At 36.4% G+C, this 27,573-nt stretch overlaps 1 protein-coding gene across 3 annotated transcripts in view; it reads left to right on the plus strand.

Moving 5' to 3' along the window:
* lingo2 (leucine rich repeat and Ig domain containing 2) overlaps positions 1 to 4,183 on the plus strand; it is a 325,603-nt gene extending 321,420 nt beyond the window's left edge. For all 3 annotated transcript variants that reach the window (XM_055177528.2, XM_055177529.2, XM_055177530.2), the window contains one exon: positions 1,346 to 4,183. In XM_055177528.2, coding sequence (XP_055033503.2) covers positions 1,358 to 3,205 — 1,848 coding nt within the window. In that variant the 5' untranslated portion in view covers positions 1,346 to 1,357 and the 3' untranslated portion in view covers positions 3,206 to 4,183. The remainder of the gene's footprint in view (positions 1 to 1,345) is intronic.
* Positions 4,184 to 27,573: the final 23,390 nt, after the last annotated feature.

A 27,573-nucleotide genomic window follows, 5' to 3' on the forward strand; every position in this document is an offset into this window, starting at 1 on the left:
GTAAAAAAGCCCAGCATATGTCATTACGAAATCTCTTATTCCCATATTTTGTGACTTTTGTTGTTGTTGTTGTTGTCATAAATCATTATTATTGGTCACTCTATATGTTTATCATTGGGTTTTGCAAATATTTAACCAATAAAAAGTACTAGAAAATACAAATTTTGTTCTGTTTGTTAACTCTTTCCCCGCCAGCATTTTTGATTTTCATGATTTTCACAAAAGTTTAATGCCTTCCCGAAAATGTCCTTTTTTAAATATAAAAATACTTACATTAAATGAAATAACAGTCCCTCTGCTGTCAAACAAAAAAAATCCTACCTTTATTTGTTCTGTTTTTATCACCTCTCAAATATGGGTAAATACCAAATTTTGAGCAAAAATCTTGATTGATGATTGCGTTTTTGTAAAGGACTTTGATAGGGATCAGATTCAGAGCGATGATCCAAACATACATGGAGTTTGAACTGTTTGCCCTATAAGGGGATACTTCCGGGTTTTATAAGTTGGGTAAGAGCGCCACATGGTGTATAATAGCCAGTGTTGGGGGTAGCGCATTACAAGTAACGTGGATTATGTAATAATATTACTTTTCTGAAGTAATGAGTAAAGTAGCGTATTACTTTTTAAATGTACGCATTAATATTTGAGTTACTTTTTTAGAAAAGTAATGTAAGTTACTTTATTAGTTTAATTAATTCAATTAAAAAAATGTACTGAATTAAACTAAACATTATGCACTCTCTGTGTACACGTCTGTGTGGGAACAGTTTGAGTCAGAAACTGAGATGGCAGGCCAGAGCTTGACATTTTTGTGGTAAAATATGCAATTTCTGAATGCAGACCTTTTCAGTCATAAAAACACCTGCAAGGCTCGAAAGAGATCAAGCCTCAGCCAAGAAAAAGTAACACAAAAGTAACTAAAAAGTAACGTAAGCATTACTTTTCATGAAAGTAACTAAGTAACGCAATTACTTACTTTCTTAGTAACTTAATATTGTAATGCATTACTTTCAAAAGTAACTTTCCCCAACACTGATAATAACAGAAATATGGATTGCCAGAAAAACTCGTCATTGGCAGGGAAGCGGTCTCTCTTAATTGACGAGTTAACTCATCAATGGCGGGGAAAGAGTTAAATAAAGGGTTAATTTAGACATACAAGCTTATGTTGTATTTCAAATGATGGTCCATCTTCACCAGAATGATGTTGTTTTTCTGCTGATCTTTTCAACAGGAAACTCTTTGGTTTAATATGTTTATTATATTTTAGTGTTTATAGAAAGCTAAGTAAGATATGACCTCTTTATATATTCCTAATGGTTTCTTGTTCTCTTTTTCGCAGAGCCATGACAGTATGGTGGACTGTTTGAGTCGAGTCATGCTGCACACAGCCGTGTCTTGCTGGCAGCCTTTGCTGGGGCTGGCCCTGGTGGCTGTATTTATGGGCTCCACTCTGGCCTGCCCCTCCCGCTGCGAGTGCTCCGCCCAGAGCCGCTCCGTGATCTGCCATCGCAAGCGCTACACTGCCATCCCTGATGGAATACCTATCGAGACAAAAATCCTTGATCTCAGCAAGAATCGAATCCAGGCTGTCAATCCCGATGACTTTACTCCCTATCCACACGTAGAAGACCTGGATCTGAGTGGAAATATCATTGCGTACGTAGAGCCCGGGGCCTTCAACTCTCTCTACAGCCTTCACTCGCTGAGCTTAAAGAGCAATCGCATCAAACTCCTCTCGCTAGGCGTCTTTTCTGGACTCTCTAACCTGACTACATTGGATATCAGTGATAACAAAGTTGTAATTCTGGTGGACTATATGTTCCAGGACCTTCGCAATCTCAGATCATTGGAGGTTGGAGACAATGAGCTGGTTTACATCTCTCATCGGGCCTTTAGTGGACTGTTATCGCTAGAGACCTTGACGCTGGAGCGCTGTAACTTGACGGTGGTGCCCACAGATGCCCTGTCCCACCTGCATAACCTGGTGAGCCTACATATGCGCTACCTCAGTATCAGCACTCTCCATCCCTACTCCTTCAAAAAGCTATTTCACCTCCGTCACCTTGAGATCGACAATTGGCCATCGCTAGAAGTGTTCCCCGCTAATTCTCTGCACGGCCTCAACCTTACCACGCTTACGGTTACCAACACCAACCTTTCCACTTTCCCCTATCAGGCTCTACGCCATTTGCCTTACCTCACGCATCTTAACCTCTCCTACAGTCATATCCGCACAGTGGAGGGTGGTCTGCTTCAGGACCTGGTGCGATTGCGTGAGCTGAGGTTGGCTGGATCTCAATTGGTGTCCATTGAACCCTATGCTTTCCAGGGCATGCGCTGGCTCCGGTTGCTAAATGTCTCCCACAACCGCCTTGATACACTGGAGAGGGGAGTGTTTCATGCTCCTGAGACCCTGGAGGTGCTGATGATCAACAACAACCCTTTGGTGTGCGACTGCCGTCTCATGTGGTTGCTGCAGAGGCGCCATTCTATTTCTTTTGGTGATATCCAGCCTGAGTGTAGCACGCCGGAAGGCATTCATGGACGGCCCTTCAAAGAGTTCAAAGAGACCCTGCTGTCCTACTATGTGACCTGCACCAAGCCGAAGATCCGAGAAAATCGGACGCAGATGGTGTCGGTCGAGGAGGGACAGTCAGCCCGTTTGCACTGCAGCGCAGAGGGGACCCCACGACCCAGCATTTCTTGGGTCACACCGCGTCGGCGACACCTGACCAACAGGAGCCACGGCAGGGTGACGGTTCACAACAACGGCTCTTTGGATATCAAGGCGGCAGAGGTTCAGGATGATGGCGTGTACATGTGTGTGGCCTCTAATACTGCAGGCAATGACACACTCATGGTATCACTAGCAGTGAAAAGCCTGGGCTCGCTGTATGCCAACAGAACCCAGCATTACACGGATACGAGCAATGCCACTGCCAATGGTACCAACCTCCCCAATGTGACCTTTGGCCTGGACCTAAAGACTATCTTAGTTTCTACAGCCATGGGCTGTTTCACATTCCTAGGAGTGGTTCTCTTCTGCTTCCTGCTCCTGTTTGTGTGGAGTCGAGGGAAAGGCAAACATAAAAACAACATTGATATTGAATATGTGCCACGCTCCAAGTCCAATGGGACCTCCGCTGAGGAGGCAGAACCAGGTGCTGGACCGCGGCGCTTTAACATGAAAATGATTTAAGACGCTTAAGATAATATTACTGGGAGTCACGCAGATCTTTATTACACAAATGGAACCTGGAATAGGACTCCTTCATATGATTGCCAGGAGAAACTATACATCCCCTAAGATTTCACCCAGGACTTTACTGGATATACCAGGGGAATAATATGTGTCAATAACTAACAATTTGTATGAATCCCTCTTGGTGAAAGAGGATGTTCACCTTCTAAATTGTGTACAGAACAGATTTGTAAAATTCAAGTATTACTCTTATTTGCTGAGGCTCATGCTTTCTCAATGCGACCAACAAATGATGGAGAGTCCGTTCTCTCCTTCATTATCCTGCATATATGTACGTAATGCTCAGTTATGTATGTGTATGTTAACATGTATAAACACTTTCTTTTGTTGCATTACTCACAAAATGCAGTGATCGCCAAAATTCACTTCCCATTATTTGAAGGAAATATGACCAAGCCATCGTCTCGCATCTCAAACTGAGGATGGAGGACTAAGGGCTTTAGTGGGTGAGAAATGTTACTCTGATGAACATGTGTGCCCTTTGTCTACCCCAAGTTATTCTCCTGATCTGAAGAATATTATATTTGTTTATAATCTGGAAAAAAGAGAGAATATTTATTATAAAACGCCTTTAAGTTTAATCTCCATAATACAAGGTGAAGATTTTTTAAATTGTTTAAATACATGATTTTTTTCTACGATTTTGTCGTAAGTATACGCATTAATTTCAAATGAACACCCATTTTGGTTGTACTCGTCCATTCTGTGATTCTAACCACTTACCTGGTTCAAAATACAAAATGTCTCCATTTCCATCTAAGACGCCTTAATTTTATTTTATTTTTTCCTTCTTAGTAGGAAATTCTGACTTTGTTGTGGTAGTTTCTCATTTTGTTGTTAAATCATTTAGATTGTAAACAGTTCAAAGTAAAAGAAAAAAATACATGTATGTGAAATAAAGAATATTGATTTGTATTCTCATGTTGCATTTATATTCTGGATGCCAGATGTGCATATATTTATAATGTAATTGTAATCATAAAGATAACTTTATATATTTGAGGTTAGATGCAAAAGCCACTAAATGCACTTTCTTCAAAATGAGATATTGACCTAATGTTATCGGCACATATTATAGTTCATCAAATACTTTCACTTAAAATCCACTTAATCTCAGCATCATTCAACCATGCAGAAATACAGGTTTTTTGCAGAACCCATTAAACGCCACAGCATTTTTTCGGCAAAGTCCTCTAAGTGCACAGAAGAAGAATTTGATGTAAGATAGCACATGTATGTCAAGGCTTACCACATTTTTGAGTCGTTTACCTTTTTCAGAAATGACAGTAAAGATTTTTTTGTCTGTACTTAGAGGGTTTTGCAGTGAATGACAGTCAAATTTGTGAAATATCAATGAAATGTGACACATTACAAACACAAACAGAGCCTGATGAAAAAGTGCTCATTTACAAGAAAACATGTCAGACACACTTGCATCTGAGTTCTTCATACTGTATGTAATTTGATGTTGTACTGCACAAACCTATTGGGTTTGAGAGACAATATAATAATTATACAGGATAATTACATATAATTTAAATGTTTTACACAAACTGCTGCTGTTCAAACTGTATTTTGCATGTAAAGGTTGAACTGAAGGTGCCATCTGAATCAGAGGAAATGTTTGTGAGGGTAAGATGAGACCAAATGCTGTTGAACTAAGACACTTTGCATGTATTATCTCCCCAGAAGTGCACATCAGGAAGCACATGATATCTAAAGAAAAATCTTCAGAAAAGCTGTTAACCCTGTGACATCAGGGAAATGAGCTGGCAAGATGCATTCATCATACCAAACCCATCCAACATCCATCATTGACAGTGAACAATGCCATGACAAACACAATTGGTATAAAAAGCACAGTGGATGATAGCAGTAATTATACAAATTGAGAAAGAAGAGATGTTTTTACTGCTTCCTAATTGTTACTTACTTCGCTAAGAACATAGTTTTCTCATTTCTTCTGCATCACAGTCTTTCTCTAAAGGAATTTACACTGAGATTAAATTCTCAGAACAAGTGGTCGTCCTGTTGGCTTGAAATATCGGGTTCGTGTATGCACCCACCACAAAGCCACCCTTCCAATTAAAGCAGAAATCCCACAGCTCTAAAGGAAAACCTCATTTGAGACCCTGTGTGGTAATGGAAATGATTTCCCAAAAGACACTTCGGGTTAACTGGCCAAGATTAGGAATATTCAAATTTTTTAATCTCAGACAGGCCCTGAGGACCATATGCAAAAACTTTGCCGCTTGCCGTTTCATTGGTCTTTTTCGGTCTATTTGGTTACTGCAGTCCCTCTGGACTGAATAAAGGGACAGACGGACTATAGCCTGAGAAAAATTAAAATGAGGTCGAATATGCTGGATAATGCTGCCATTTTCAACTCAAGGGATTTGAAGAACAACTCCACAAAAACACAGAGACGTTACTAAATTAATCATCTGTGACCCAATAAGTCCGTACAAAGTCCTTTCCTTGGACTATATGTCTTTAAAATGCAATGTTTGTGCTGTTAACTCTTACAGTTTTATTTTCTAAATTTAAGATAAGATAATTTAATTGGATAATGTCTGGGAAAGCGCCCTGTCTGCTGTCATAGGCAAATAATTGTACTGCAACACTTTCAGCTTAGTGAGATAGTACGGCATTATGGTTTTTAAATATGGTTTTAATTAATAGGCTTTATGCCCAGCTGCACTAATTCCTGAACTTCAGCCAGCTCCTTGTTTCCTGTCTGCCATTATTGGACAAACTGATTAATCCAGGTGTGCCTGACCTAGGTAGTCACAAACAAACTGATTAATCAAGGTGTGCCTGACCTCAGTAGTCACAACAACAATAATCAGACATACCTGGATTAGTTTGTCCAATAATGGCAGACCTGAAACAAGGAGCTGGCTGAAGTTCATGAAGTAGTGCAGCTGGGCATAAAGCCTATTGGAACCAATTAAGTCTTAAATCTACCTATTAAATTAGTACACTGTAAAAATACTTTGCTGCCTTCATTTTTTTGTTAAATCAACTCAGAATTACAAGTAATGTCAAACTATACTATTATTTATCTAGACAAGAGATAAGTTGTTACAACTTATAAAATGAAGTTGACTTTTTTCAACTATATTTTAAAAGTTATAACAACTCACTTGTAGTTATAACAACTCAGCTCTAGTCAAGATAAATAGGTCACACTTTATTTTACCGTATCACTGTTACATTGTAATTATACATTTAAAGGACAAGTTCAATATTTTACACTTAAAGCCCTGTTTTCAGATTGTTTATGATGAAATTTTGACTGAAATTTGGACATATGATGCTGGCCCGAGAATTTTTGGGTGTTTCTTGTATCACCTCCCACCTCTATAATGGCTATATAGGTGCACTGGAACAATCCTTCCTAAAATGCGTTAAACTTTTATTTACAAAGACGTGCAACTCACCGAGTGGTCAGGGGTGTTCACTGATATGCTCACACAACAATCGCTGCAAAAGACGCATTCACATATTTTAAGTGTAAAATACCGAACTTGTCCTTTAAGTACTAAGTAATATTCATTAACAACATGTACTTACTATAGGCTTGGGGTAAGGATTAGGGTTTGGTTTAGGGTAAGTTGCATGTAATTATGCATAATTAACTGTTATTACAATAATAATTACATGTAGCATGTGTAAAAAGACACTGTAAAATAAAGTGTTACCAAAATCATCATTGGCTCTGGTCTGAGGGGGCAGTGCCCCCCAGCCCCTCCCCCCAAAAAACTCTGCCTACAGATTGTGTCATAGTATATCTAATTATTGTTAAAATATTAGCACTTGCAGACAGGATAATCTAAACGACTAAAATGTCAAACATCAAGCCAAAGAAAGAGATTTGCACTTTTTTGTGTTGCAAAACATGGTAAAGAGTCATTCAAATGTGGCATACTGTATTACCAAAATATAGCTATATGTTTAGCAGAATGTTTATGAATCATGTCTATGTTGCCAACAATAAGACATGACTTTTAATTCTGAAGGCAAATGTATCATCTGCCAGTTTAAAACCATGTGGCCTTGTGTCAAATTGCACATAGAGCAGCTTGTTCAATAGAGAGGAAATTTAATTAAAGAAACACCCTGTAGGGATTTTGACAGAGGTACTGAATCCGAGAAATATCTTCCGGGAAGTTATAAAGAGAAAAAAAAAACATTTTGCATGGCTGAGTTTTATTTATGAAGTATATAACTATGTTCAAAAGACCGCAGAGGTACCGCTGCCAATCTGAAGATAACTGAATTATGATTTGTTTGTGAAAAATGTGTAGTTTACAATGTTGTGTCATCTATAGATACCACATGAATCAAGCGAATGATTTCCTGTTATTCCCATGATACACTGCAACCATAGCACTATACAGCATGTACCAGCCAAAGTAAACAAGAGATGCATTTCAAGAAACATCAAATTTTGCTTCCTGCAGCATCCCAGAGAGCTTCTTTCAACACAGCATTGTTTTTCAGCAGTATTGTCTGGGATGACTTATTGTTTACGGTTTAAAAGTATTTTATGCTTTATATTTCAAGACATGTCTGTCCATCACTGTTGCTTAGTCTGTAACCTCCTCTGTCAAGAGAAAGATGAAAGCAACATATAAGAGTTGGTCTAGTCTTTTCTCTGTAATTGAACAGAAATCCTGGTGTTTACCTCAGGTAGACCTACGTTGGAGAGCTAGTATAACACTTGACCTAGCTAGCATCAATTGTTTTTACCATGCTTTGTTTCATAAAAGTTCAACCAAAAGTTCCAACCTGACATATTGTGTCATAAGGAAAGTAGGACGCTGTCATCTCTGAAAGAAAAGTGTCAACATTGATTCTTATCCAATCTTCAATCTGCTAGTTATCAACAAAAGCGCAATACCAGCATCAGTCATACCACTGACAGACAGGCCTCTTCCATATCTCTCTCTCCCTTTCTCTCTCTCTCTCCAAGGGCATTGTCTTTTTAAAGCCCAATTCTAAAAGATCTGATTACATTCTTATCAAATGATCATACAATTGATTTAGATGCTCTGATATTGTGAGTCTGGGGTTAAAAGGAGCGATATTGACTGAGGAGATTCTGAGCTGTGGATGGAAAAACAACAAAAAGCAAGTTGTCAACGGATGTGCTGAGGCATGAGAGGAAGGGCACCAAGGGCTGATGGGTGTGACAGGAAAAGCAGGACGGTCACACATCAAACTCTACACCAATTTGGTCGGAGCCACAGTTCTGCATTTCAATCTGTATAAAACACTTTCGTCCAGCTGTAATATAAAATGGCAATTTGACTACAGTGCCACTCAAATGTCAGATCTAAAAAGCAATTTTACAGCTTTATATATATATATATATATATATATATATATATATATATATATATATATATATATATATATATATATATATATATATATATATATATATATATATATTTGTTAAAATTAAAAACATTCAACATCTCTGTTTAGTATACAATAATTTTTTATATTTTAATATTTAGTACTGAACGTTCATGTGTGGTTTCTTTTCATGTAAATCTGCTTTGAAACAATGCAACATTGGAAAAAGCACTCTATAAATACATTTGAGTTGATTTATAGCTTATTTATGGGAAGCTGGTCTCCTTGGACCAGTCATCATAAAACATATTTACCGTTTGAGGAAGTAATTTTAAGAGTCATATGATATAATTTTTTCATGATATTAATTTGATTTAATTTTTGAGTGCATGTATGGTGCATGAATGTTTTACCGGCAAATGTCATGCAGCTGAAAGTTGATTGGGTGATTGGTTGGCTCAGGTCATGTGATGCAGTCCCAACATGTTTATTCAATCTGTCTTTATTTGGACCTGTCAGAAGGAGTAATCGCACCACTGAGAACTCAAACCAAGCAACACAAATTGCTCTACAACTTGTTACACACGCTTGCCTGTCAGCCTTCAAGGTCTCCAAAGACAATTCAATTCAAGCAGACATGTGAATTTGCTGTTATTTAAATAAAAGAGTAACTGTGAATGTATTTTTCAGTGGTATGCATTACCTCAATCCCGCTTCTGGAATTTGTTCTGTTTTCCTCTTCACCACACACACAGGAATCCGACTTCAGATGTATTAAGATTCAAACAGCAACCTTAAAACCACTTTTTTTCCACTACATCCCGGTGGCAAAAGTGTAAAATTGTGGAGCCAGGAAATCTGATCTCCCAATTTGATCTGATCTCTGATAACATATGGGATTACATAAGCATCACGTTATCCAACAAATATACACTAATGTAATATATAAAAGACAGAAGCATGGATCTATCTCACTAGTTTTCAGCTTTATGCACTCATAAAAAGACAAGGGGGATGACTATCAATTTATTGTTTACTGTACAGTAGTCGAGTGCTGGAAATGGATTTGATAAATTGATATTGAGTGCCGGCTATCCTAAACTCCGTTTGTCCATTATAGTGGATACTATTTTTGTTAGCTAGTATACTGCCAGACAAATCAGTCTGGTACATAATGTTTTAACTTAATTTGGTGCAACTTGTAGTTTAATCCAGCCATTAACCTTCGATTACTTTTAAAGGGTCTGACTGAATGTGCTAAATTACACTTTGGTACTAGAAGCTAGATACAGTGAATGAACATTGAAAATAATTTAGCAAACAAGATTATTTACATGTACATCTTTAAATATAGTTTTGAATGATCATGTGACTGTAGTTAATAAAAGTACCGTGAGAGCAATTCAAGAAACCATTTGGAGAAGTCTAATTTTGACTCGCTCTCGCTGTACTTCAAAGTCATGTCAGCATGAAGTCGAACACACCAGAGGCCCACCAGATTTGATCGTAAAGTGTGCATACTAAAAAGTTCATATTTATAAAAACTGTCTTTGACTGTTTTCTGTGCCTACGCATTTTTGATAAATGTTCCTAAGATCAAATGTAGGATGGTTTCTATGCAGCATTTTATACATGAGGCCCCTGATGTGTATTTGCCATGGTACATTAAAGCAATAAGCCCCAAGAAGAATTGGGCTACCAGTGCATTTTATAACAGCGAAGCGAAGCGGAGTGCCTAAAACCCACTTAGCTGTTAAAAATGCACTGTAACATCACTGCTTCGCAGGGCTTATTGCTTTTATAAAACGGATACTTCATATGCATAGCAGGATTTCATAAAATAAAACCCAAATAAGTGGTAATTAATTATATTAGTACAAATACTACTCTTCTGCCTAACAAAGTAGTTCCTCAGAATCAAGTGTGGCTGAAATTAAATAATTACATAAAAATAAAAGCGGAAATATGAATTTGAGGTAGAACTCCTCAGGGAACGTTTTCTCTTTATTGACGAGATGACTCAACATTATTTATTGACATTTATCTGGATATCGCCATTAATTGTGCAGTTGTAGAAAAATTTAAAGTATGAATAAAGACTGTGGAGTTTATTTTCATAAATCATTACGTAGCAACAGTGGCGGAGCGATACTTATGTAATGCGGTCTGAACCGTAAGGGTTACCGGGGTATTTTATCACTGCTTAGAATGCGTTTCAACCAATCAGAATGAAGGACGAACAGGCCATTTTATAAAATGTGTTTTTTACATTTGAAGATGTAAGGTGTTTGGATGAGCAATTAAATGTTTTATCAATTTTGTTTATATAGTCCAGAAATTTTTTATAAAGAGTTTAATTGTTAGATAAATGAGAAATGTTTTTGATGTGAAAAGAAACATTTTTATCAGTTATTTTATTTGTATCATATTTGACTTAGTTTGTAAAAACCATTTTTGTGATTTACTTTACATAAAATCATCATACATAATGTAAATAATTATAAAATTATTCCCATTAATATGTACAGTATGACATAAATATTTATTCCCATAATGAAGAGTAAATGCATAATGCATTGTGATACACTGTAAAACTGCAGTGTACTATGTGTAAAGAATCATCTGTCAATGTAAAGATTACAAAACACTACTGCTTAAATATACTTTATATGTATAGTTATTTTTATAGTTCATTATATTACAGTTAGTGTCATAATAAAGTGAGGAGCGTGATATATAGGGTAATTTAAGCGCAATGCTGTTATGAGGTACAAAACGAGCAACAACTGGTGGGAAGGTGAGAAAGATTACACTTAAGAACTGCTTAAAAGGGTTATGTTAAAAGAATGGCTTTTTGTCATAATCAAGTGTCAAACCTGTTACATTTCTAAACCCAGTATGCATTTGGTGTATTAAAACTAAAACGTAGTATTCTGACATACCCAACTGGCAACTCTGGTTATTTGCATATTTTTTTTCTCACACATATATTCCATGGCCTACTACAAGGAAGATGGTTTCCTTTAATAAAAAGTGATGGTTTTAAAGTGAGCATGTGTGAGTTTAGTAAGTGAATAACATGAAAAGTAGTGATAATACAGTAGTTAAATTGAGCTAAACAGGGTTATCAACAGTGGGGGCTGGTGACTTCTCTTTCGAGGAGTGCAAATTCAAAATATGTGTTCGATGTTGCTCGTCATTTCAAAATATGTGTTCGTTGCGTCATGTAACCATGTGCATCATATGTCATTTCAAAATAAGTGCCTGCTGCACACGCGTCGAAAGGGTTTATGTAAGGAATAATTGACGACGGGCCATTGAATTATAAGAAAATAATGCACACCAAGGTGGTAATGCGGCACAACGCTAAGCGAAGCTTATACCACGGTTACCACAAACATTGCTCTGGTGCCTATTTTTAAGACATTTGACAAGTTAGGTGTGCGATTTACAGAAAAATAATCAACACCCATAGAACATTTCTCAGCCAATCAGAATGCAGCATTCAACAGACCCGTGGTATAAGATAAAAGAGACGCTCACATTAACAAAATACTCGAAAGACACTCACTTAACACTAAACTCTGATTGCACATGAAATTAAATGGGTATTTGCCAAATGCGAGCGCATCTTTAATTCTAAACACTTTCGAAGCATCTGCAGCAGGCCTGTATTTTGTAATGGCGCGTGATGCACATTAGTTAACATGACGCACTGAACAAATATTTTGAAATGACAAGCCACACACATGACGGGCTAAGTACATGTTGTGACAAACTTCCCATGGTGCACACTCAGAAAAAAAGTCACCGGCCACCACTGGTTATCAAACTAAATTATAAACTGTATGTCTTAGGGGGCGTGCACATCAAAGCTTTTGTTTTCAATAGTTTTCAATGGAAGCAGCTGGTGGATTTTATCTGCGCTGAAAGCCGGCGCTCTGCATTTTTTTCGCGCTCAGCGTTGAGTGTTGAGAGTTGAAAGAGATTCACTTTGGGTGAAAAGCTCCGCTCGTCAATATCAGTTCTCATGCGGCCGTCCAATCACAGTGGAGCAGGGGCGGGACAAGTATCACAACAACCAACCGGCTTACAGCTCAAGTATCACAGCTACCAAAGCGCTCAGCTGAAAAAAACCTCCAGCCGCATAAAAAAGCTTTGGTGTGTACAACCCCTAAGTCATGATTAAAGAAGGGTATAGCTGAAAGACAAAGAATAGCATTTTATACTAAAAATAAGTGAAATCATTTACAAACCACTTACTATGTATGCCATGAGTTTAGAGTTTAACTCAATCACTTTTTTAATATTTAAAAAAATATATATTAAGAGGGTCCTTTAAAGAGAGAACGTTTTGTTTAAATATAATTCAATGATTTATTTGAAAAATATCTGAAAAGCTTCACAAACACCTCTATGAAAATTGCTATTTTATTTTAAAATAATAAAGAAAAAGACATACATTTTATTGAGAAGGCCCTGTAAAAATCACAAAGATTGAGAGGGCCCTGTAAAAAATACAATCAAAGTGTACTCAGTTCAGTGAAAAATAAATTGAGTTTATAGAATCCATACAGCTTGATGTAAAATCTGCTGAACGGTATTCTTAAATGGGATTTAAACACACAGCTCACAGATCATCACAACATTCAAGCACATCTATTTACTCAAACATTTCAAATGAAAGGTAAAAAACTTCAGTATTATAAGTCATGCAGTCACTGCAAAATTCTGTAAATGCAATATCTATTGACAAACCCGACCACATTCTGGGTTGACTACAAACATACAAAACAAGATGTGTGCGAAAAAAATCCATTCAATACTGCCTGTGGAGAGTCAGTCAGCTGCTTTTTGTTCTCCTTTTCGTCTCTCACATTTGCTTCGTGGTTGGCATATTCATTGCTGACTACAGACCGAAGAAGAAAGTCTGCAGGGCAGATATTAGTAATCCATAAACAATGGAACTACATTTGACACTCAGTATTCTTAAAGGAGGACAGGAGCTGCTTGTGAAACTAGGCTAAATAAAAGCTTGTAACTGGTTGGATAGTTCGGGAGACAACTAGGTTAGGCTCTGCAGACCATTATGGCTTATACAGTACCCTCAAGGTACAGTGATCTATCACTAACACAATAACAGCTTTGAAGTCTAATAACCCAGACCATGTTGTATGCATGTCCACGCATTAAATATAAAAATTACAGGATGTTAATACATTTCTGGTCTGGTTTGTATTATATGGATTGTGGCAGAACAAACACCACCAATGATATCAGTGCTGGGGGCTTCAACAGGGCTTTCAAGTAAAGCAGGCTTGAAAGAAAGAGAGGAGGAACTAGGATTTCAAAAACTCCACTGAACATAATATACCATTGACATACAAAAACATCATTTTGAAAAACTGCATACGTGCATTTATTACAAATATACTACATATTTTTTATATAAAACACAGAAATTAATAGTTTAAATCAATACAGTTGCCTGTATTTTGTTGTTTTATGACACTGCATAAGGCAGCGTTTCTCAAAGTGTGGGGAATATGAACATTACAAGTGGGGCGTGACAAACAGGAGGAAATTTGGTCACTTTTGTGCCCATCTCTATTAATTCCTATTTATTAACCATACACTAAAAATGACACATTTAAACTTAAAGCAATATCAGACCCATATAGCCTACAAGAATGAATTAACGTCAGCATGTTAAAGCTCACATAACACGAGCTGTGTTGGCATTTCTGATGTTAATCTGGAGTACCTATAGAGTAGTATTACATCTTCCATATCTCTGAAGACTCTTTAGTTTAATCAGATTTATAAAAGAAAGATTAGCTTTACCGAATCTTTCCAATAACGTACAAAAAAATGAAGAAGGGGGAGTTACTACCGCGGGAGGAGCGAGTACGAGTCATGCAACACTATACAACACTATTTAACTTATGATTCACTACATGTTCATGTCATTTATATAATATACACGCGTCTTTTCCAACATAAGACAAAAGTCTTACTTATCGCATGCAACTCATGACCCGGTTGGGAATTTTCAATAAAATCCAGCGCATCAAACTGACACGCAAAACCCTGGATAATAAACTATATCCAATAAATCTGGCTTTCTTCTCCTTACATCCAAAAACACACTTCTTTTTTCGTGCCATTGTTAAGTTTTGAAATTAAACAAAGTTGTGCCGCATGATGTGATGTTTGCAAGTTCTTGCGTCTCCCACTGATTGACGGGTGGAAGTTCCCATCAAAAGAAGTGATACGTATAGAAACCCCTGAAACGTCAGCTGGGCCTGTATTAAAAAAAAACTTTCAGAAACTTGTATGAACCCTGGCAAAATGCATTTGGCACAGAAATACTCTGTAACATGCCCACAACTGCTTTTTTGACACTTTGCCTATGTTTAGCATGAGGAAACATCTCTTAAACTGTGTTAATAAGTAAGAATGCGTTAATAAGTAAGAATGCATAAAAAATACCATTGAACCACCCCTTTAACTCGTTCCCCACCATTATCTCGTCAATTAAAAGAAAACACTTCCCTGCCAATGACGAGTTTTTACGGCAATCCCCATTTCCGCTATTATCCACTAGGTGGCACTCTTACCCAACTTATAAAACACTCACTCAGTTAAAAACTGTAAAAACTCTGTGTATGTTTTGATTATTGCTCTGAATCTTATCTCTAACAAATGCACTGTAAAAAATCCAACTCGCAAAAAGTTTACACAACTATTTTTTATTAGTTAACTGGACAATAAAACAAAAAAAAGTTGACTTAACAAGTGGGAATAAGTTGGTTCAAAAATTGTTTAACCAACTTACATTTTACCGTTGACTGGATATACACATGCAAGTTTAAAAGCACACAAGTTGTTTTTGGTTGTTGGCGCATGCGCACTGTAGCCTATGTGGACGTTGCTGGAGCTCATGTGGATTGTGGAATAGCGCCAAACTTCATCGTTTAAAGTAAGTATATTTTTCTGTGTATTTGAAACTGAATTTAAGTAATGTAATGGCGCTGTGCAATCTTATTTTAAAGCAAGTTTTCATGAAATAACTAATCAAGGAGAAAATATGTTGGAATACCGGTTTTATATCTTGCAAATCTTAAACTTAATGTTTTCGAATCCTCGCTATATCCAACACAGTTATTGGAAATAATGTGCGATTCGTCTCATAGACTTAACTCAAAATGTAATTGTGTTGTTTTACATCATAAAAACGTCATTGCAGCTCACGTGAATTGATAGCGCCTTGCACGAACACGACAAACGTAACGTTAGAAGTAAGTATCTTTATTCTGTGTGTTTTGAAACTGAAGTCCTATTTAATTAATGTAACGTTAATGTCACTAGGCTAACGTTAACGTATTTTAAAGCAAGTTTGCATGAAAGAGCTAATCAAGGAGAAACTGTCGCAATCCCTGTTTTATATCTTGCAAATCTAACGTAATGTTTGTAAATCTTGGCTATATCCAACACAGTTATTGGAAATAATGTGCATACATTTAACTTGATGTTTATTGCATCACAGAAAACTCTGTTGGAGCTCACGTGGAATGGTGGCATTTTGAACGCCAGTAAAACGTGCAGCACGAGATCGCGACACTTCATCGTTTAAACAAAGTAAGTATCTTTATTCTGTGTGTTTTGAAACTGAAGTCGTGTTAAAGTAATGTAATGTCACTGGGCAAGCTTATTTTAAAGCAAGTTTGTATGAAAGAGCTAATAAATGAGAAAATATGTCACAATCCCGGTTTTATATCTTGCAAATCTAACGTAATGTTTTCAAATCTTGGCTATATCAACACAGTTATTGGAAATAACTTGCGATTTGTCATATAAACTTAACTTAAAATGTTTATTGCATCACAGAAAACTCTGTTGGAGCTCACGTGGAATGACAGCGCCATTTTGATCTTCAGTAAAACGTGCAGCACGAGATCGCGACAAACTTCATCGTTTAAAGTAAGTGTCTTTATTCTGTGTGTTTTGAAATTGAAGTCGTGTTAAAGTAATGTAATGTCACTGGGCAAGCTTATTTTAAAGCAAGTTTGTATGAAAGATCATCAAGGAGAAAATGTGTCACATTCCGGTTTTATATCTTGCAAATCTAACGTAATGTTTTTAAATCTTGGCTATATCCAACACAGTTATTGAAAATAATGTGCGATTTGTCACATAAACTTAACTTAATGTTTATTGCATCACAGAAAACTCTGTTGGAGCTCACGTGGAATGGTGGCATTTTGATCTTCAGTAAAACGTGCAGCACGAGATCGCGACAAACTTCGTCGTTTAAAGTAAGTATCTTTTATTCTGTGTGTTTTGAAACTGAAGTCGTGTTAAAGTAATGTAATGTCACTGGCCAAGCTTATTTTAAAGCAAGTTTGTATGAAAGATCATCAAGGAGAAAATATGTCACTATCCCGGTTTTATATCTTGCAAATCTAACGTAATGTTTTTAAATCTTGGCTATATCTAACACAGTTATTAGAAATAATGTGCGATTTGTCACATAAACCTAGCTTAATGTTTATTGCATCACAGAAAACTCTGTTGGAGCTCACGTGGAATGGTGTCATTTTGATCTTCAGTAAAACGTGCAGCACGAGTTTGCAACAAACTTCGTTTAAAGTAAGTATCTTTTTATGCTGTGTATTTTGAAACTGAAGTCGTGTTAAAGTAACATAATGTCACTGGGCAAGCTTATTTTAAAGCAAGTTTGTATGAAAGATCAAGGAGAAAATATGTCACAAAGATTTTTTTTAATGAAATCCAAGGCTTTCTGTCAGATCCACACATAAACAGCAATGACACTGCATCCTTTGAGGTCCAGAAGGGTACCAAAAGACATTGACAAAATGGTCAGTGTGACTACAGTGTTTAACATTAATATTATAAATTGATGAGAATACTTTATGTGCACAAAACAAAATAAAGACTTTATTCAACAATATCTAGTGATGGTGATTTCAGAATAACTGATTTATGAAGCTTTGATGTTTTATGAATCTTGTTTCAAATTAGTGGCCTTCACTAGATATTGTTGAAAGTCAGTGTTTTTTTTGTTTTGTTTTTTGCACACACGCATTATTCTGGTCACTTTATAATATTAATGTTGAACTACTGTAGTCATGCTGACCATTTTATCAATGTCTTTTGATATCCTGATAGACCTCAAAAGACTGAGTGTCATTGCTGCTTGTGTGGATCTGGGGCCGGTTGCACCAGCTGTGTGTAAGTTACGACGTAAATGGGCACTAAGTTACAACTTGCGCACTACTAAATGTTTTTGCGTTGCACCATTAAACTTAGTTTAAACGTAACAATACGTTGTAACTAAATATTTATGGATGCCTCTGTCCATGAATAACGATTGGAATAAGATGTCAGCCAGATTAGATTACATCGATGAGCTCGTAATTAATTATGTAAAGCCGCAAGTTCGTCAATGAGTTTTCAAGAACTGTTTAATTTTCTGTGTATCCATCAATTAAAATAAGATTAAAAATTTCTTCCTGTTTATTTTCTTCTCCATGTGTGGGATATATATTTTCAATTAAAAGTGTAATGTTTTGAGTTCGATAACGTTTGCTTTAACGTCTTTTTTAACTTTCAGTTTAGGCGAGTCAAGAATGAGTTTAAAATTATGTACTGTTCAGACTATTTCCTGTTTACCCATTAGAAGGCTTGTGATTGGGTTAAGAAAAATAGACGTCATTTTATGCGACAATGCATTACTTTACGGAGAGCTTATGACCTACTAGCTACGTTCTGCCTTAAGAACAAATGGTGCAACCAAATAAAGTAAAGAGTTAGTTATAAACTAGCTAGTAGATACTAAGCCTCTAGTTTGGACTTTACATCCCAAAAATGTAATAAATTACACACTGCACCTTTAAAGGGATACCGTAATAACTCAAAGACCAGGGCCTTTATTTACACAAACTGCAGAAGGTAAGAGGCTTTTTTTTAAAGTATGCATTATAAGAGTCAGGCCTTTATTTCAAATTCCATCTGTTTGATAAATAATTGTTTTAAATTAGCCTTTAAATTAAAAGCGATAGCGTTCTAGTGGATAGAGATCATTCGTTTTTTTAACAGTATATTTTTTCAAGGTTGTTGAAAAGTCCGTCAGTAGCACTAAATGAGACCCATCCAATGGAGCTACTGCCATCTATTGGCAGCTGTGCATTATGATGAACTTGAATGCATTTAGGAGATAACACAGCGCTCACATTATCTAAATCATGCCCCTGCGCGATCGTCCCCTCGCTTTCCTCATTAGAATGCATTTGTTTTGAGCAAAGCTGGAGGTAAAACACTCTCTTAACACTGGAACCCATCGTAATGTTAAGTCTGTGTTTTTTATTTAGTCATATGAAGCCCTCTCACATGCCTATGATATCGCATAGTTGATCTGTTGCGTGTGCACCATAGATATTTACTAGCCCTGCTGCGCGCATTAAAAGGTTTTAACAAAGGCAGATGAAGGTGAGTGCTCACGCAGTTGATGTCTCTCCTTTTAAAACGTGCTCTGGTGCGAATACGCTCTCACTGCGCGTAAGCTAAGCTTTGTTTATACTCGCGCTTTGGTCCGCAACACAAGCCTCCGCGGATCGCGCGCGCGTCTCACCAAACAGACAAGGCGTATATAGTTGACATGCTAAGCTCTGACTTATTTCCCCCCCAGCACTCATCTTCCCCGGGCTTAATTTGTGACCGGCCTTTATTTGTCCGCGATGACCACGCCCCCGGCCACTATCAGAGGCCCGGCGTTTATTTGAATAACAGCTTTTATTTGAGGAAATACGGTAGTTCACTCAAAAATGAAAATGTGACGTTTATCTGTTTACCCAAAGAAAAAAATGTCAGAAAATCTGAAAGATGTGAATTTGTTTCTTCAGCAGAACACAAATAATGATTTAACTCCAACCGTTGCAGTTTGTTAGTCCTACAATGCATTAAAATGGTAACAAAATCTATGAGAATGAAAAAACATGCAGACAAATCCAAACCCTGCAGCTCGTGATGACACCTTGAGGTCCTGGGACACAAAACAATCGGTTTGTGTGAAAAAAACGAACGGCATTTCATTTTATATAATTTATATCATTACCACTAAGTCCAACTGCTTTGAGCATCCGATGTGTGTGGAGTCTGAACGTGCTCTTGTGCCGGAAGTGATCTCTCGCACTCATTGATGTAAACGCACTGCTCGGTTTTTCACACAAACTGATTCTTTCGTGTATTAGGACGTCAGTGTGTCGTCACAAGCCTGTTATACGACTAATAGACTGCAGAGTTAAAAATTATCATGCGTGTTCTACTGAACAAATAAAGTCACCTACATCTTTGATACCCTGTGGGTGAGCAAATAAACTTTTCATTTTTGGGTGAACTATCCTTTAAATTTGTGTTCTGAGGACAAGATCTTACGGGTTTGGGACGACATTAAAGGACTCTATAATGGCTGTATAGGTGCACAGGAACAATCCCTCACAAAATGCACCAAACCTTCATCCACAAAGACGTCAAACCCACCAAGTGGCCAGGGGTGTTCACCGACACGCCCACAAAAATCGCCGCAAAAGACGCACCCCAACAGCTGTTCCACCATTAGTTTTTGTATTACTCCGCACCGGGAGCCTTGTTTGTATTTTTGCAATTGGCAAAGGTGTATTATCGCCACCAACTGAACTGGACTGTCTATTATTTAAGCTCTCAGCGGAAGAATGGTAAAACAGCTGTTGGAAAGCATCTTTTGCAGCAATTGTTTTTGTGAGCATATCAGTGAACACCCCTGACCACTCTGTGAGATTCACGTCTTTGTAAACAAAAGTTTAATGCATTTTAGAAAGGATTGTTCCAGTGGTCTTCTGACCATCCGATATAGACATTCATGGAACTTTCTTCTTTGTATTACATTGTAACACATCTTTGTATTGTGAGAGACACCAGATCTGAAGGAGACAGTGTTTGATTTTTGCAGACTTTTTTTATGGGTATGCAAAAAAAATTGCAGGTACAAAAATCCTCAGTGAACACCGCTCAGTGTTTATGAGTCCAATATACACAATGATAAGAAACATGGAAACCATGTTGAAGTTAATGAGCTAACTATTGACTAAATGATGATTAAGCATTTTAAAAAAATTCATTGCAAGTAAAAGACATTAAATCTCTCAAGATTTCAGCAGAGGGCGTTTACAGATGGCGCATTATCAGCTTCGCTTACTACTAACCATATTGACTGTATTTCTACTGAATTTCTTACAGACAATTAAAAGGGGTTTAGATGTAATTTTTTCCATCTTATTTTACATATAAACATAAACAAATATCTGCAAAGATCACCACTTGTGGCTCATTGGGAAACACTGTGTCCTCACATCAAGAAGGTCTTTTGTTCGTGTTCCTTCAGATCTGGTGTCTCTCACAATACAAAGATGTGTGAATTACAGATGCTACGTTGTCCAAAGGTGTGAACATGTGTTTTACTACATATGAATGGGTCTGTGGCTGTTTATTTATTTCTTAATAAACCTTGGACAAAGTATTTATCAATGTCTATATTGTTTATTCAGAAGAAATCGGAAAAAGTTAAAGGAATACTTCACCCAAAGATGAAAATTCAGTTATTTACTCTCATGTAGTAGCAAACCTGCATGAATTTATTTTGTTCTGATGAACACACATCATGTGGTGGACCCAATTCACTTTCATAGTAGGAAAAAGAATACTATTGAAGTAAATGGGGTCCACGATTGGTTTTGTTACAAACATTTCTCAAAATATCTTGTGTTATCAGATGAAAGAAAATAGTACAGGTTTGTAACAACATGAGAGTGAGGAAATTATGACAGAATTTACATTTTTGGGTGAAGTATCCCTTAAACTTTCATTTTGTTACCTCAGTGGATGTCTTTTAATGTACAACTTTTGTGACAATGACATCTTCTGGACATGATTTTGTTTAGTGGGCAAGGGTAGTAAATCTTTGCATTGTGAGCAAATTGATTTTTATTTGATTTTAGGATGATTTGAATGTAGCATTAATCAATATAATACTTTATAATTATGTTTAATGACAGGCTCACTGATAGTCATCATTCACTTGCATTCTGAAAATGATAAATAATGCAATTAAATGTAAATTAGTATTAGTATAATAATATGCAAACTTTTAGTGTGTGCGTGCGTGCGTGCGTGCGTGCGTGATATTTAAAGTATGTTAGGTAGGTGTTTTGTTCCTACAATGTAGGTCAATTGGAACCAAAACTTTAAAAAACAACATGATAGTTGATTATGTACATTGCATTTGCCTCCACATCTTAACCATATCCAAGATAAACAAATCTTCATAAACCATCCACACTAAACCTATAATATCTGGTTGTTTCATATAATTAGTTGTTTTTCAGAATAAAGTTATAAAACTGATATCAGCTGATAATGATGTATTTGTTGTTTCATTAGGACACATCGCCAATAGACAGACAGACCAGAGGGATAAAAATGGGAATTCTGGCGATAACAGAGGATGATGTCGCCTCTAGCGAATTGCCAACCTTTCAAAACTTTGCTATTGTTTTGGAGGAGGCAATTGTTCTGAAGGACATTCCAGACCTTCCATCTGCGGTTTCATACCTGTTTGGCCTTGTCTTTGCCTGGAATTTTGAATACCCCAAAGAACTGAAATATACTTTTGAAGTAATTGAGGTGGTGTTCATGGAAATGGGCACTCGGTGCTCTACGAGAGTACAGTCCTTAAAAACAAAACTCTTGCTGTCAAAGTTAAATTGTGTGAATTGACGTTGGAACAGAGTATGTTAAAATGTAAAACAGATTGTTGAATTGTTGTGAATTGTTTACCCATGTTCAGGTATGTTTTAAGACTGTTTAATAATGACATAGTGATGATTTTTTTGTGTGAGGCACATTGACACTTTTGCTCTAAAAGGGTATTATTGCTGAGAACTGTTAATTTAGTTGTGAGCATCTTTTGAATTAAACTAAGAAGATTTTAACATTAGGACATTAATATTAAAGTTGTTGAAATGTAACTTTGAAGTCTTACAATGTCATTTTAATTGTTTTGTTTATTTGTATGCTTATTATTAATTTTCAGATTATTTATTGTAATTTTATTTGTATTTTAATTTAATTTGTGTTTGTACTTTTTTTTACAAATACTTTATACAAAAGTGTATTTTTGTTAGAAAAATTTTAATTTAATTTTACATTTCAAAAGGTGGACTGACCATCCAGTGTTGAACTGCAACGTTTACATGTTCATTGATGTTTTGATGTTTTAAACATTCTAAGGAATAGAGTCAAAGCTTTTACATGTGAAAAGGGATACATTTATCTTTAGTTTTTATGTTTTTAATTTGTATTATTGATTTTGACATTTTCCAGTATTTCTTTATTTTTATTATATTGACACTCAATATAATAAAGCATGACACTTATTTGACCTTGTTTGTATTTCTTTACAGAAAGTAAACAAAACTTGAAGCAAGCATTTGGTTTTATTTTACAAGACTGTGTAAATGCAAACTAGAACAGAACATTTGTCCATTTAACTCACAGGAAAAAGTTCACATAACATAATTTGAGTTGTGTCAAAAAAGGATTTAAGTCCAGTTAACTAACAAAACTGAGTTGGCTGAACGAATAGAAAACTTTCATTGAGTTGTTTCAAAAAGGAATTAAGTCCAGTTAACTAACAAAACTGAGTTGGCTGAACGAATAGAGAACTTTTATTGAGTTGTTTCAAAAAGGAATTAAGTCCAGTTAACTAACAAAACTGAGTTGGCTGAACAAATAGAGAACTTTTATTGAGTTGTTTCAAAAAGGAATTAAGTCCAGTTAACTAACAAAACTGAGTTGACTGAACAAATAGAGAACTTTTATTGAGTTGTGTCAAAAAGGAAATAAGTCCAGTTAACTAACAAAACTGAGTTGGCTGAACAAATAGAGAACTTTTTTTGAGTTGTGTCAAAAAGGAAATAAGTCCAGTTAACTAACAAAACTGAGTTGGCTGAACAAAAAGAGACCTTTGACTTAACTCAGTGATTCTAATTGAGTGAACAAATTTTTCAAAAGTTGAGTAAACTCAAAAATGCTGTGCAGCAAGTTGCCTCGAAATTTTGAGTTGAGTCAACTTTTTATTTTTTACAGTGTGCAATTACCTCAGCTTTTTGTTCAAGATTTGGTATTTTTGAAGAACTCTAACCATATGTCAGAGGTGATAAAAAGAGAACAAATGAAGAAAAGATGAAACTTTTTTGAAAGCAGAGGCTCTGTTCTTTCATTTAATATATCTTCTGTTTATATATTTAAAGAAGAACATTTTCTGGAAGGTGACTTTTGTGAAAATCGTAATAAAACGCTGACGGGGAAAGAGTTAAGAAGCTGAACAAAAACTTTTATGTGGAGAGGTGGTATAGGCAGGTATAAAAGTTAACAATGGATAGGTAGGTTTGTGACACGGAATGAAAAAAAACTGGATATTCGGCACCAGCAGAGAAAACCAAGACAGACAGTGGACCTAATCAACCAAAAAGGCCGGCTGAAAAGAAATTTGAATTTAATTTCATGCAAAATGTCAATACATTTCCCCGTTTATTTTTTCTATTGAAATTGTTTAATGCTGTTATGCTTAAAATACGATGTAATTAAATAAATTTCAACAGTTAAACTTAAAGCCTAGTTGATTACCATTTTGTTGGAGCAATTGGGGACAGGTGGGGCGCCGAACCCTTCCCTACATCCAAAGTGGGGAATGGCAGAAAAAGTTTGAGAAACACTATTATAAGGTAAGTGGCTATGAAAATTTTGTTTGCATTTATTAACTTTGTATATGGTCAGAAAATTTCAATCTGCTTAATAAACTGATAAAGTGTAAAATCATGTAAAGGTTGTAGATTTCTGCCCATTACCCTGATTTCCGTTACATGTAAACGTCTTACCCAGCTTTCTCGCATTTTTGTTCATGTGCGTATCTGCATGTAAAGGATACAAGCAGAAACTGAAGTAGCGCATCCAGTAAAAGTCTGCTCTTGACTCATAAAGTTAACAGAGAAAGTGCAAAATTAAAAACTTTACAGGTTCTGCACACACACATAAGAAGAGATACAACAGTATAGCTTTTGACAGAGTTCCCATCTGCTTTTCAAATGACTAGGTCGACTATAGGCGGTGATGTCACTGCCTGCAAGACATCTCCAAATCCCATGTAAACGCAGTTTTCTGCATAGGCGGTTTATTGAAACAGGTTTCAATAAAAAGAAGATTTTTGATCAGTGTCTATGGGCCCTATTTTAACGATCTAAGCGCATTGTCTAAATCGCAAAGCGCAACGTCTAAATGGCGTGTCCGAATCCACTTTTGCTAATTTAACGACGGGAAAAATGGTTTGTGCGCCGAGCGCATGGTCGGAAAGGGTTGGTCCTATTGTAATGGGAGAATTTTGGGCGTAACGTGCAGTAAACCAATGAGAGTCACAGCTCTCATCCCCTTTAAAAGCAAGTTGCGCTGGCGCTATGTCTAATCCCTATTTAGATGACGGACTTTGTAAACTGAAAAACTAAGCGGAGGAAGAAGATCCCCAGTTTACGATTAATGTTAAATAATTGTGTTGTTTTTCACTTGTATTGAAATTGTTATTTTTTTTATTAAAACCTTTAAAACCCGTTTTTTTTTAGTCATGGAAGTAAAAAAGCAGGCTTTTAATTGCTTTAAATGTATGGCTATCCAATATAATCAAAAAATAATTTACAAGTATGTAAGATAAGGTTTGTACGATAACAATACTTTATTTGTAACAAACAGGAGATAAAGAATTTACAAACGGCTCTCCGCACGTTTCAGCACTTTGGACAGCGTTTTTTTAGTAAAGAGTTTTTGCTAAAAATGTTTCTCATCTGACCAAATCCACAGGTACAGAGTCATCATATACACTAAATCCGTGAGGTAGCATTAAAAAAAAAAAACATTTAAAAACAGATGCATTTGTTTAAAGCAAAGCATTTATTTACTTATCAGGCTGCAGGTGAAGCAGCTCTTTGCGCCTTCTAACGTCTCATAATTACTCCTCATTTATGTCCAAGAGACTCAATAATAATCTTTTACATTCAATCCTTTAATCTTTCATATTTAAAAGCATTTTTGTGCTGCTGCGCATTCATGTACTTTGTGATAAGCAAACCCGCGTTGTCCTCCCGTTTATAGGCGCATATTACTAATGGTGTAAGATAGAGCCCTATATTTTGTGCATGTTAGCACCCTCAGTAATGTGGGCACTTTTGTAATGCCATAAAACCCCACTGACCAAAGCAACAGTTATAAGCAAAAACTTTATTTATTTTATGCACTTTCAGCTTTGTAGATAGATCAGGCACGGCAGTCATTCTGAATTTCTGTATACCGCATATCTTGTTTGTCCCATGGAGTGCTGAGTATGTCAGTCAAAATTTGAAAAGTTTAATGCTCCTCCCATATAAAGTAGGGCTATATGATTAAAGCAAAAAATGGCTAAAAGTGTCTGCTGAATGCATGCATTTAAAGGCAATTTTACACAGGTAGAAAGGTATGGAGGGTCTGTATTAAAGATGTTGTTGGTGTTCCTCCAGCAGGTCAGTTTTGTGAGAGGATGAGCTCCATGCACTTCAATTTGTGGGGTCTTGCGTCACTTATGAAAATCGTGCCCTGAGGGTCAAGAGCCCCAGAAGCTTGAGAGCAATGAGGAGAGAAGGATATTCATGAGCCAAATGTAACAAGCAAGCAAAATTGGTAAGTTAATGTGGCAACTCTGGCAGCCCTGGAGGAAACCTATGGCTGTCCAAGAAATAGCAGCATATAGCTTAAAAGTAAAAGGTTGCTAAGTTTGAGAAATATAACCAGCCTTATAGGTATCAACTTGATCAACAATCTAATTGAACTAAAATACTTATAAATATTCATGTGCATTGGTGCTGTTATTGATATGTATGGGATTATTTTCATTTGACTTACTAAAGTAATAACACAAAATGTGTTTGAATCCTGTAAGGCAGGAATGAGTATGTGTATAAACATACAGGCACATTGATCATGTGATTGAATTTTTGGGAATTATTTAAAGAGACACTTCACTTTTTTGAAAATATGCTCCTTTACAGCTCCCCTAGAATTAAAGGAGCGGTGAATCAAAAACTCAATTTTAACTTGATAATTTGTTATATAAGAGGTCATCATACTTAAAGGATAATTCCGGTATTTAACACTTTGAGTCTCATTTCTGGTTTGTTTTGGATGGGCTGCAGTGATGGACACGGAGGTTTTGACAGTGGGTCGTGTCTTGACTTTTCGGCTGGTTTGGAGGCGTCTCTTGGCTGCTTCGGGGTGGAGGTCAGTGGCCATGCACAAACATGTCATTAAAACAACACTTAACATTCATTTTCAAAACTGTACTACTCACCGAGTGGTTCGTGGTGTTCGTTGATGATTAAAAACAAATATATTGGCGCAATGTATGATTTCAATCCGTGTTATTTGCTATAGTGGAACTATTTTTTCAGATACCTCACAACCGCATATATACTTCCGCTCTATATTTGAGTCTGAAGCACGAATGAACGTAGCCCAACAAACTGTAATAAAACGGTAGCATACTTTCAAAATCAAGTTTATTTGTAACACTTACACCATCCAATATGTTTTTTCATCAGCAGAACAATAAAGAAGATATTTTGCAGAAACCCCAGTGCTCCGTCATGCAAGTCAACAGATCCGCACACTTTAAGAGCTAAAGCATATATATCCAATACAACAGCAATCCCCCATAACTCCGTGTGACATATTGACGTCTTGTGAAGCAAATCAATCAGTTTTTGCAAGAAACTGAACGTTATTTACAACACTATTAGTGTGAA

The sequence above is a fragment of the Misgurnus anguillicaudatus genome, chromosome 16 (genome assembly GCF_027580225.2).
Source record: "Misgurnus anguillicaudatus chromosome 16, ASM2758022v2, whole genome shotgun sequence".
Taxonomy (NCBI): Eukaryota; Metazoa; Chordata; class Actinopteri; order Cypriniformes; family Cobitidae; genus Misgurnus; species Misgurnus anguillicaudatus.